This window comes from Podarcis gaigeae (genome assembly GCF_964106915.1).
Source record: "Podarcis gaigeae genome assembly, chromosome: 14".
NCBI classification, from domain to species: Eukaryota; Metazoa; Chordata; class Lepidosauria; order Squamata; family Lacertidae; genus Podarcis; species Podarcis gaigeae.
Genome location: NC_139690.1, coordinates 6,383,571 through 6,396,058, shown reverse-complemented (window position 1 = coordinate 6,396,058; position 12,488 = coordinate 6,383,571). Strand labels below are relative to the sequence as shown.

At 40.9% G+C, this 12,488-nt stretch overlaps 1 protein-coding gene and 1 long non-coding RNA gene across 4 annotated transcripts in view; one reads left to right on the top strand and one right to left on the bottom strand.

Moving 5' to 3' along the window:
* Positions 1-7,726, bottom strand: part of ZNF280D (zinc finger protein 280D) — a gene marked incomplete at its 5' end in the record, with an annotated part of 28,828 nt that extends 21,102 nt beyond the window's left edge. The window contains 5 exons of one of the 3 annotated variants that reach the window (XM_083712413.1): positions 4,125-4,148; positions 4,959-5,052; positions 6,432-6,730; positions 6,828-6,893; positions 7,585-7,726. In XM_083712413.1, the coding sequence (XP_083568539.1) occupies positions 4,125-4,148; positions 4,959-5,052; positions 6,432-6,730; positions 6,828-6,893; positions 7,585-7,726 (625 nt within the window). Of the gene's footprint in view, positions 1-226; positions 365-4,124; positions 4,149-4,958; positions 5,053-6,431; positions 6,731-6,827; positions 6,894-7,584 lie in introns of those variants that run through there. The other 2 variants (XM_083712414.1, XM_083712415.1) reach the window with 2 other exon arrangements.
* On the top strand, positions 1,891-12,098 carry LOC310831811. Its single transcript, XR_014557980.1, has 3 exons — positions 1,891-2,026; positions 3,726-8,383; positions 8,762-12,098. It is a non-coding gene; the product is annotated as an uncharacterized lncRNA (long non-coding RNA).
* The last annotated feature ends 390 nt before the right edge of the window (positions 12,099-12,488 follow it).

Below are 12,488 nucleotides of genomic sequence, written 5' to 3'. Positions count from 1 at the left end.
ATTCAACTCTAGCTGAAGTCAAAACAAAAAAATTCCTTCCAGTAGCACCTTAAAGACCAACTAAGTCAGTTCTTGGTATGAGCTTTCGTGTGCATGCACACTTCTTCAGATACCTGTGCAGTGTGCATGCACACGAAAGCTCATACCAAGAACTGACTTAGTTGGTCTTTAAGGTGCTACTGGAAGGAATTTTTTTGTTTTGACTATGGCAGACCAACACGGCTACCTATCTTTAACTCTAGCTGAAGTTTCTGACTAGTCCAAGGCTGTCCAAGGCAAAGGGCATTGCAAGGTTTTGGAGGCTATCACCAGGTGAAAGTCTGCTGTGATCTGAGCTTTACAAAGAGAGATGCATTTTTCCCACCAGTCAAAAGTTGGTGCAGCTGTTCCTACCCAGAGGCAGAGCAACCTGCTCCAGCACCCAGAACGGTGCTCGTCCGAGGTGCTGCCAATTGGGTGTCGGCATTTTGACACCCCCCCCCCTTTGGAATGGCACCCTGAGCGGAACACCCCTGCTCCTACCCACTGAAACAATCCAGCAACAAATTCAGGAGCTCCTCATGCTTTCAAGAAGGCCCAGAAGGGCTGAATCCAGTTAATCCAGTAACCATGATTACTTCAGCCTCCACCAGTAGGCCCATATGCAGTTCTCAGCCATGTCTAGAATTCAAAGCAATACTGAGGTTGCAGGAGCCTGCCTTACTGTTGTTGTCGTGGTTAAATTTATATACCACACTTTGCCTGAGTTTCACAGGGTTGTTTACAGTATAAAAATACAAAATACACAACATAATAACAAAAAACCCTTCAGTTTAAAAGGCTGCAGACTGCTTAATTAGCCAACGGCCTGGGCGAAGAGGAATGTTTTTGCCTGGTGCCTAAAGATATGTAACAAAGGTGCCAGGTGAGCCTTCACAAACAGGGAGCTGCCTCAGAAAAAAATGTATTGTGTTGTTGCCCCCCGGACCTTCCATGGAGGAGGCACACAAAGAAGGGCCTCAGATGCAGTGTTAGAAACTCAGATATACAATCTAATTGCCAAATGGCACCGGTGCCTATGCAGAATGACCAGCAATGGTATTCTTAAAAGATCTTAAAATATCAGCTGGGTCTGTACCGGGGCAGGAGAGGGGTTCTGCTAGATACAGTGATCCCACGTTGTTTACAACTTTAAATGTTATAATAAAACCTTCAACTTGGCTTAGTAGCTAATAGGTGCCCAGTTCAGATTTTTCACACTGGTGTAATATGCGTAAACCTGGAGGTCTCACTGAGCTGCTGCATTTTGCACTCGCTGTAGTTTCCAAGTCAGGCACAAATGTAGCCCTACATAGAATGCTTCTACAGTAGTCTAATTGTGATGTTACTAATGCATGGACCACTGCAGTAAAGCTATCACTATCTAGCAGAGACTAATTAGTTCACCTGGGCCTCTAGGGAAAACAATAGATCCAGGAGCACTCCCAAAGGATGCACCTGCTCCTTCAGAGAGTGCAACTCCATCCAAAACAGGTATATAACTTAATGCCTGGACCTGGGAACCACCCTTCCATGTGGTCTCCACCTTATTATATCCAGCTGTAGCCTCTGGATGCAGTCCTCATCCAACCCATGCACAGCGTCTCCTGAAACAAATGTTCTAAAGAAATGGAGCTGACCATCATCAACATATTGGTGACATCTTCTCTCAAATGCTATAGCTATTAAATTGCACTGTGGACAAAATTGTGCCCTGCAGCACCACACAAATCAACTGCCAAAGGGCCAGGACACAGTCACCCAATACTACTCTCTGGAACCAACCCTGTAGGAGTGAAAACACCATAAAACGGCTCCTAACACATGGAGATAGTGCAGGAGGATGTCACCGTAAAGTCAAGGATCCCAAAAGCCACTCAGTGATGCAGAAGATTCCACAGGGTTGAACTCTCGCTATTCCTCTTCCAAAGAAAGTCATCCATCAAGAAAGCCAAGGTTGATTCTGTCTCAAAACAAGGGATGAACCCAGACTAGTGACCAGGAAGTAGTTAGAATAAACCTCTGGGGACTTCCGGGTCGGCGCCATCGCCGAATGGCGGACTCCCTCCGAGCTCCGGAGGGAGCCGGCTTGGCAGGGGCTGGGTCCTACCGCACCGGCGATGCGGGGACCCTCAAAAACCACGGCCAGAGGAGGCCGTGGACATGGAGACTCGGCTGGCACCGTTAGCGCTCTCCCGACTCGTGAAGGAGCCTTTTTAAAGGCTACGGATCGGGTGCCGGGGAGAAGCGTGGTGCTTTGAGTTCTCTGCTATCCCTGCCGAGCGCAGCCGCATGCCATCCGGCGGAGAGCGCTGACTTCTTCTATTGAAAATTTGGATCTAAAGAAGAACCCGTGAGTAATTGGAATATGGACTAAAAAAAAAAGGGATAAATTTTTAAAATTCGGAGCGAACGGGGGAGGCGGAAAAAAGGAAGTCAGCCCACCCCTAAATTGTAGAAGAGCCAAAACAAAGGACTGGACAACTAAGATCGAGTGTAACTTTATCTCGCCGAATTAGCAACTTCGCGAGGGAAAATTATAAGATTGAGCTGGAGGAGAAAAGTGGAACTGTTTTAAAAAAAGCAACCCCCCCCCCCGGAATCCCTGGAGCGATTCGTGAAACTGCCTGGAGAAAAGCAATGGAGGTTTTGACAGCTGTCAAAGAGCTGTCAAAAAGGAAGATTAAAATAGAGACTTTGTTATGAGGACTTTGCCGGTTACATCTGTTATAAATTGAATATAAACTGTTTCAAATATGGGCTAACAAGCTACTTGGACTGGTGGATGTGATTCTGGAAGGGAACTTTGCTACTGTAATCCATCTAGAGGAGCTGAGGGACATTGCATGTGTTTTTGACAGGAAACTTGAACAGTTGAATGGAACTTTTAATCTCCTGGGAAACTGCAGGAATGGAACATTATTTTGTCTACAGAGGTCTATACACTACAGGAAACAATGGAACTATTTGTTGGAAAATGAAAGGAACATGATGCAATGCTTTGCTCCTGAATAACAAGCCTCTGCAGAGACACTAGAAACTTTTGGAAAAAGAACATTTCTGTGGGAGAACAGAGAAACAAAAAGGAGGAGAATGATTGACAAGAACAAGGAAACAACAAGAACTGGACAGAACTGGGAGAGGGAACATTTGGGATATCCAGGTTTGACAAGCTTATGGAAACAAAATTGGAGTTTTTACTCCTGGATATAAAAACCTGGATAGAAGAAATGGGCCCCTTTTTTGATAGACTCCTTCTATGATTGGACACCCGTAATTAAAGACTGGCAAAGAACCTGAGGGACATAGTGTAATGTGGGAACTCCAGGAAGATATTAGAAGTAGAGGGATAGTTGAAACGCAAAGGGGAAAGAGGGGAGGGAAAGTTGGAATCCAAAGGCTGTAAAATCACTATTCATATTTATTTTATTTCCATCTGTACTATGTTTGAAAGGGGGGAACTCGTGGAAGGGAATAGATCGATCTTAGGGGATGGGAATTTGGATAAATTGGGTTATTGATGATGAGTGTAATTTGGGGATAAGAACTTGTTGAATTTAACTGCTTATTTGGAAGATTTGGAACACAAGAGGGGGTAGGGAGGGGAAGTCCTGGTTATTGGCAAAAAGTTTATAAATTGGATTTAATTTGTTTTAATTTGTTTTAATTTGGAAAACCTTAATAAAAATTATTATAAAAAAAAAAAGAATAAACCTCTGGGCCCAGGATGGTTTTTTTTCCAGGACTGGATGCACCACACCACCTTCAAGGTTTTCCCTCAGTAATTTGTATTCAGAAGCATGCTGTCTCTAATACTGAAGGTGAAATATAGCTATTATTACAAGGAGCTTACATGGCTGAATCCACAAATAAAATAAAAATAAATTAGCACCATGTAGAAAACTGGCCACCTAGGAAGTCTGGTTCTAATCTGGCCTTCCTCAAAGTTTTTTCCCCCCATATGGAAGAGCCATCAGTTATGAGAAGTCTGAAGGTGGAGGTTTGCACGGTTTAGCATCTCAGTTGGAACTAGACAAGCAGCAGGCAAGTATAATAAACTTAGAATGACGTATCAGTAGCACGCTAGCAAAGAAATAAATACTCACATGTGACTGCATATATACATGGTGCTGGGAAATAAATAAATAAATAGAATCACACCAGGAAATGGCAGGAAAGTCCTTGTGGCTCACGAGGAAAGCCTCCCCGGAGCCAGAGGAGGACGTCAGTGAAGGCAGATGAAGCCCTCAAAAGACCTAAGGTGCAGCGGGGCTTTGTTCAGGCTGCTCAGCCTCCCTGCCTAATAGCTAATGTGTGGCAAAGCACAGCAGCTGCCACCTGCCACTTTCCCACACGTCCTCTTACTGGCCCCAGAGCTTCAACTCTAATTGAAGAGAGTTGTATGGAAAAGGAGCTGTAGAGCAGGGGGAAATAGGCATTTAGAGGCTTTTTAGAGGGCGCTCCCCAGTTTATGCAATTTCATTTATGTGTGTGGGCACCCGGAACATAACCTCTGTGTAAGGGGGGGGGCCTGCAAAGCTAAGGAGGAAGTCTAAAATAAAGATGCCTTATGTTCAAAAACCTTGCAGACAATCAGAAGACCAGCAACTCCATCATCAAAACACCTCTTCCAAGAATACAATCAGGTGCCGGAATAAGGATTTCAATGTCTGTTTTTTATATTAGTTATACTTATGGAGGCTCAAGCAATCCTCTTTACTTCGAGGATCATTACAACTATGTCCAATAACCCTTAATTTATCATTATGATCCTAGTGCACCAAATATATGCACAATTTAAAAAGCGCCTCTCCTCCCCCCCCCAAAAAAACAGGAAAACACATTTTATTGGTTGTTTTGGCAATGCTTCTTTTTTCTTTTTATTATAGATTTGCTTTTAATGATATGAATAATAAACTTTGAAAATGTACTAGTCATACCTGTTGTAGTCACTGCAGATCCACTCTGGCACTGAGTTACTCCTGAATTTTGCCTTAAACCAAAAGCTACAGGCAAAGGATTATTCGGTATAACCTGCAAAGAATTTGTTAATTAGCTCAGCTGTAATATTCCAATTAGTAACCTCTTTTTGGGTTATCTTTTCAGTAGGGTTTAAAAAATAATCCAAAGTAATTAGGAATGTTTGTGTTTGATAGGTAAATCAACCAAATCCAAATCTAACTAAATATGTCACCCAATTTCTGCAAAGAAATATTTTCCTTTCTGTAGGAGTCTGTACAAATAACAGCTTGTATTCTAAGATTCAGTCAGAAACTTGCCTTGTCCTTCATTCTTATATCCTGATGCATTACTGCCCTGGATCTTTGTTCATTCATCGATAGTCCAATGATCCCATATGCCAGATGGCATCCTTTTATACATAAAATACTTTACTGATAACCCTGAAGAATGGCAACTACCGAAACAATAGATTAGACAAACCTAACTAGATTGATCTGTCCTGGGAAGGGGGGGGAAGATATGGGATTTCATTTTTTGTGTTTTTCCCCTCTTTTTTGTAATGGGTGTGTGTGTGTGTGTGTGTGTGTGTGTACACACACACAACACACACACAATACACACACACACACTCCAATGGGACCTCTCTTACTTCCCTTCTTAGAACTCATTGCTTCCAAGAAGTCTTTGGCAAAACCTCTTAATTCTCATATCCAATGTAACTGAGTCTGCAAATTAAACCAAACATTTGCAACTGAAAGGACTGAAAATCTACCTATAAAATGCTGGGAGCACATCTTTGAAAGGAGGCAAACATTTAATCAGTCCTCACTAGCTCTCTGCAATTTAGGATCAGGGAGGAGTGAAGAATGTGCCATGGACTCTTGAAACTTTGGTTTCAGATGATGCATGCTCATGGCAGAGAAGATATCATATTATAGGACATCTCCCTCCTATGCAAAAGAAAAAGGGAGGGGGGAATGCCATCTGCAATTTTTATGAGATCTTGTAATGATTTGTTTGCTTTTAAATTGGCAGCCTGAGCTCTTTAAGTCAATTAAATGTTTTAATTAATTAAACATTGCAACTCTAAAATCTATAAAAGTCAAAAAGGAAACTACAGTCCTCGAGAAGACTCTAATTCGCGCATCAGCCTCAGTCAGCATGACTAATTGTTAAGAGATGATAGGATACAGGCCATATGAATAGTCATGATTACTATTATAAGAACTTTAAAGAATTTTGTTTTAAAAGTCTTGAAGAGTTCAACTTTTGATCAGTTTGTTTTCCCAAATTACTCTTACGGAACATGCTAATTTTCAGGCGAAGCTATGCTGTGTCAGCAAAACCAAATGACTTTCAGAGCTTTTAATGAGTACTGTTATGCCAGCACTGTTCAGTTAAACAATAAAAGAAAACCCCTCTTGGAATAAAATAAAAGGGTCAATTCTCACCCGATTTAATGATACCGGTTGGGCTGTTACTGTGGCCACTGGCCTGGATGGAGACTGAGCCATTACAGGTATGCCGAGGTTCCTTGCTAATGACTGAGTGGTGGCAGATCTATTGATAGGCTGAGATATTCCAGTGCTTGCCTTGGCTGCTTCCTGCAGAGAGGAACACGCAGAAAGAGGTCTCTGCAAGACCTGAGAGGTTCCTGAAACATTACTGACCCTTGGCTGAGGCTGAACAGCTAGAGTACTAGTTACAGGTCTTGTTGCAGAGGGAAACCCTGGAGAAACAGCCACAGCACCTGCCACAAAGAATTATGAAATATATTAAACTCCACCACATTCAGACTATAAGGAGTTCAGTTTTACAAAGTCACCAGATTGAGTACATCAGAATACCTCTTTTTGGTGCACCATTCTGCATTCCAATCCGTGGTGAACTGGGATTGACTCTGTTCAATATATCTGTTTAAAAGTGAGAGATGATGTAAAATATACTTGTGTGAACATATGGAAGATGTAAAATATACTTGTGTGAACATATGGAAGAGAATGCAAACAAATCAAGCTACTCCTCACCATAAAGTTACAGCAATTCTAAAATAAGTGCCCAAATGTTTGGCAATCTTCACACAAGTAAAGCTGGTTGCTAAATTCCTTTCAAATACGCCCTAAGAATGAAGCAGGACAATCATAGCCATGTCCTCTTCAGTAAGCCTGTCAATTAAAGTATATTTATCTTACAGTTTTTACCACACACACATACAGCTACACAGTTGGGTTTCCCAAAATATCTCCAACACTTGCTAAAAAATTAAAACTTGTATGAGCAAGTCATTCATTAAAATGGGATCCTAGGAGCTTGTACTGTGCTAGTTGTGTAAGCCTTTATCTCAACTGTCAAAATAAGGGTGCAACTGCACACTTAATTAAAAGTAAATTACGTTGAAGTCAGAAATATGGGCATGATCAGGTTCCAATCATCCACTGTGAGTTACAGAGAAAAGCAAAATCATTCTGGTAGTTGTTCAGAAATCACTTATTTTGGGGCACTCTTCATTTATAACAAGGTGCCAGAAAACCCTCACCTGGAACAGAAGCATTCATTATAAGACATATCACTAAGAGCAGTATTTTTCAAAAAATGTCACCTTACAGGTATTGGATGGTTTGGAGCTCAGGATCTCCCCGACAAATATGGGTTCGTCGTCATCATCATCATCTACAACAATTGGTTTCACCTTCTGTTGCCATGGCTCAAGCTCTTCCTCTTCGCATTCCATAAATAGCTCTGCCATTGTGGCACTAGATAAGAAATAATAGTTTTGTGTAAACCACTTAGAGGTTTTATGTAAACCACTTGGCGGTTCTAATGGTTAAGAGGTATATAAACCATGTAAAATAAAACAAAACCTATTACTAAACAAATACAAAAATAATTAAGAAGATTAATAACCACCAGATTAAGCGTATGTCTCTTGAGGGCAAGTGCAACTCCATCTAGAAAAGGCAATCTGCCCAATTCCCAGAACCAGGAACTACCCACCCACAAGGCCTCTGCTTATTGGCCCTCATCCAGCCAACCACTGAATCCAGGCACCAGTGCAGGGCTTGCATAGTCACACCCAACTCAGAGAAAGAGAGATGGGCCTACTGATGCAAATTGATGGCACCACATTCTCAATCTCCTAATGATGCTCCAAACACATTCATATAGATGTTGAACAGCTCTGGGGTCAAAATGATACCTGTAACATCTCACAGAGCAACTGCCAAGGAGATGAAGTGCAGCAACCCAATGAAACTGTCCTATAGGTAGCAGTGGGACCAGTGCAACACCACTCCCAACCCAAAACTCAGTCTAAGATACCGTAGTCAATGGTATCAAAAGCTACCACAAGATTTGAACAGAAGCAAGAGGGTTGTACACTTTCCCCCAAAAGATTATTCATTAGGTGGAAGAAATTTAAAACTTATTTACAAAAATATTGTAATTTGATTGAATGTTAAGAAGGATGCTTGATCATAAATAATTGGCCACCACTAAACTAGATTGAAATTAGATGATAAGTGAGATTAAGGAAAGGACAAATCCTTTGGGAGAACTATTTGATCGTATTTAAATGAGTGGATATAAGATTGAAAACAAGATGATAATTTGCTTGGAAAAACTTTTTAACAATGTAAGTGGGAGCGGGAGACGTGAGGAAGTCCAAATGAGTTATGGAATTTTGTGTATGACATAAGCATTGTTGTTTGTTATTTATGCTTTTTTCTTATAAAAATCTTTAATAAATATTTATAAAAAGCAACAACAAAAGATTATTCATTAGGGTAACCAAGGCCAACACAGTCTTGAAACCAGGACTATTAAACTGCAATAGATGAAGGCAACAAGTTTCCTGACCTGCTCAAGTACCTTCCCAAGAAGGTGACAGGGTTGTGGTGATGATAAACCTCTGCATCCAGAGTATTCTGTTTCTTTCCAGAAGTAGCCTTGCTATCTCCTCATTTCACAAGTTATACATTGTCTCTGCCTCAGGTAAGTAAGAGCAGGTTTATCACAACAAATATTGGCCAGGTCTCTACTGTAGAGCTTAAGGCTTAATAACTATATGTTGACAAGCCATACTTTGGAACATAGGAAGCTGCCTTATACACAATCAGATCACTGGTCCATCTAAATTCTGTATTGTCTACACAGAGTGGCAACAGCTTTCCAGGGTTTCAGACGCAGAACTTCTCTAACTACTGATTCCAGGGACTGAAACAGCTGAACACAAACCTTACACACAATAAATGAGTGGTGGTCCCTTGAAAAACACTCAGGTGGGTAGGGCAGTTTACATGAAGCAAAGAGAAGGATAAACAGAAAGGTAGTGAAATCTCTTTGTAGCAGAGGACCAGCAAATCTAAACAAGGCAGTCAGCTGAATTAAATTCTTCAACAGAAGTAAAATCAGAACATATTTAATAATTATTGTTACAAAAGTTGAGTGCCTCCCCCCCTCTCTGCCGAGCAGTGGCAAGAGCCCATGGGGTTCTAGGAACTCACCCAGGATCTGTGATCCTTTGGAGAATTCTGACACAGCAGAGACTGTTGTAGCTTGAAGAAATATGGTTTATCCACCAATTTACACCTTCAGTCTGAATGGGGAAAGTCCAGATCTTACTGATCATTTCAAGTAGGGCTTGTCCACACAGCAGGGCAGCCCTGGAATCCAAGGAATCTCCCCCAGCCTGTCTGTAGCCAGCCTGCCCACAGGTGGATCCCAGTCTCTCTTCCTCCTCCTCCTCCCCAGAACCTCTTGCTACCAGACTCCTTTTTCCTCAAATACAGAGTTACCATGGCAACCTTCCTTACCCCAGTCTCTGTTCACATCTCAGGGCAGGGGGGAAGGACAGTCATTTTGCATTGCCAATGACCCTCAATTGTTTCTTAATGGCCTTAGCTTGGCCAGGTTCCTCTGCAGCTTGTATTTCTCCCTTCACATCCCAAATAATCAAAATCCTACCATTTATTAATTTCTAGGGTTTAGGGGGTGGGGTCCCACTCCCAAATCTATAACATTATTTTAGTAGCACCCAAGGTAGCCAATGGCAGGAATGATTTTAAATTACAATAAAACAATTTTAAATGAAGCAACGTTTTTATCGAAGTCAACAGTTACTTAATGAAAGCTTGAGATAAATAAAGCTGAGAACATCTGAAAACATAACTACAGTCAGGAAAGAAGATCCCTAAATGAAACTGAAAAAAAATGTGATTTTCTGTTAAATCCATTACTCCAGCAAGGTGGAAGCATCTTTTAAGGTAATAGCTGATGCGGTGGGATCAGTGCTCGGAAAACAACAGTAATCTAAAAAAAGCCAACAGCCACCACCACCACTGTAACAACATACCATCTTTGTTAGAATTCACAACACAGTGTAAAAATCTAAGAGTTACAGAACTCTTCTGCCTAGATTTTTTGAAATTAAAAAAATGTTTAGCTGAAAGAACTGCACTAAGCTCCTCTCTACAACTTGCTAAAAATGCCAATGGAGGAATCCTTAACATTATGTTTAACATTGTGTGTAAGGTATTAGGATCTCAGGTTGCACAGGAACAAAGCAAAGGAGCAAAAAATATAAGAACCGATAGAGCATACAAATCACATGAGGCAAAGCAAAGTGCAACAAATGTTACATTACAAATGTTAACGTCCTTCTTAAACAATGTAATGTGGACTCCTTTGCTTTGGATCAAGTGTTCTGTGTGCGTTTTTTAAAATATATTTTTTTCCATATAAGCAGCACAGTGCTGTATCTCTCCAAGTGCTCTGTCTTACAAATGATGGGAGAGTTCCAATTAGTGCTAGAAAGCTGCCTTCAATGATCTGACTATGGAAGGTGTGACAGGCTACACTATTATTACAAACTACCTTACTAACTGAGAGACTTTCTTTAAAAGCACACACACTCGTTCAATATTCAGTCTGTTACAGTTACACAATAAAAGTAACCTAAGGCTGCAGTCCTGTTTACTAGGCCTCTCCAAATGCTTGTCTTTCAATGTTTTGGACTACATCTCCCATCAGTCCTTCCCAGTATGGCCAATGGTCAAGGATGATGGGAATTATAGTCGAGCAGCATCTGTAGAGCCACATGTTTCCCAGTCCCAAATAAAACATTACTGACTGAAAACAGCAGAGTGTTTTCAGATAGAGTCAGATAGTTATGCCTGAACTGGACCAATTTTAAATTAAACAGTTCTGTTTTAGCAATAAAACAACACTTCCAATCAGTAACTTGAATGTCTTAAGACTGTAAGGTGTTTTGTTTGTATGTATGTGCTCAGTTTAACTTCAATTCCTTAGTTCTTGTGAGGGTGCCATCAGCAGACTCAATGTTTTGTTAGTATATCTTCAGATTTAAGATGGAAATGGATTTCATACAGCTGGTAGTGTATGAGAAGAAACAGGCCCCCTGCATTTTTTTTTCACACAAGAGAAAGGTTATTCCAAGATGATTTCTATAATAATCTTATGTTAATAACTCAGGATTTTTAAACATTGCCTTTGAAATATTGAATTTCCTTTTGTATTTATAAATATTTTTGGTCATTTGTTATGCAATTTTAAAGCTTTATTGTGTTTCAATGATTTTAATGTATACTGACTTGGTTGTTTTACGAGTTAAATATTCTTATAAATAAAACTAATTTTCAGAAAATATTTGATCAAGCAACAAACAGAATGGAAGGATATGGGCATAATGCTTGTTCCACGTTTAATAAAGTCTAGTGTACAGGCCAAGGGAAGTAATAGGACCACTCCATTTCCTTTTGTCACGCCCCACCTAGAGTACTGTGTCCAGTTTTGAACATCACAATTAAAGGACACTGACAAGTTAGAATGTGTGCAGAGGAGGGTGGCCAACAAGCTCAAGGGTATGGAAACCAAGCCTTATGAGGAATTGTTGAGGGACTTGCATATGCTTAGCCTAGAGAAGACTGAGAGGTGGTATGATCACCATCTTCAAATATCTAGAAGACTGTCACATGAAAGATGAAGCAATTCTTGTTTTCAGTTGCTGCAGAGGGTAGAACACACACCAATGGATTCAAATTACAAGAGAGGAGATTCAAAATAAACATTAGGAACTGCCTGAGCTGTTTGACAGTGGAACAGACTACCTTGGAAGATGGTGGGCTCTCCTTCATCGGAGGTTCTTAAAACAGGTGGATTGCCATCTGCCAGAGATTCTTCAGATGTGATTCCTGTGTTGCAGGTGATTGGACAAGATGACACTGTGGGTCTCCTCCAACTGTACAAATATGAGGTTCTATAAATCCTATTTATTGAACTGAGATGGCTACAAACTGTTGTCTATCCTAGCATCACACTGAAGAAGTAGTGTTCCAAGTGTAGCAGCATCTGGGGGGAGCTGAAAGCTTGTTCCTGGCCTTTATTTTTTTCTCATGTGAACTCACCACCACCCCTTTCCTGGGAAAGTCTGCTATGAAAAACAACAAACATGTGTACAGTGGTACCTCTGGTTAGGTACTTAATTCGTTCTG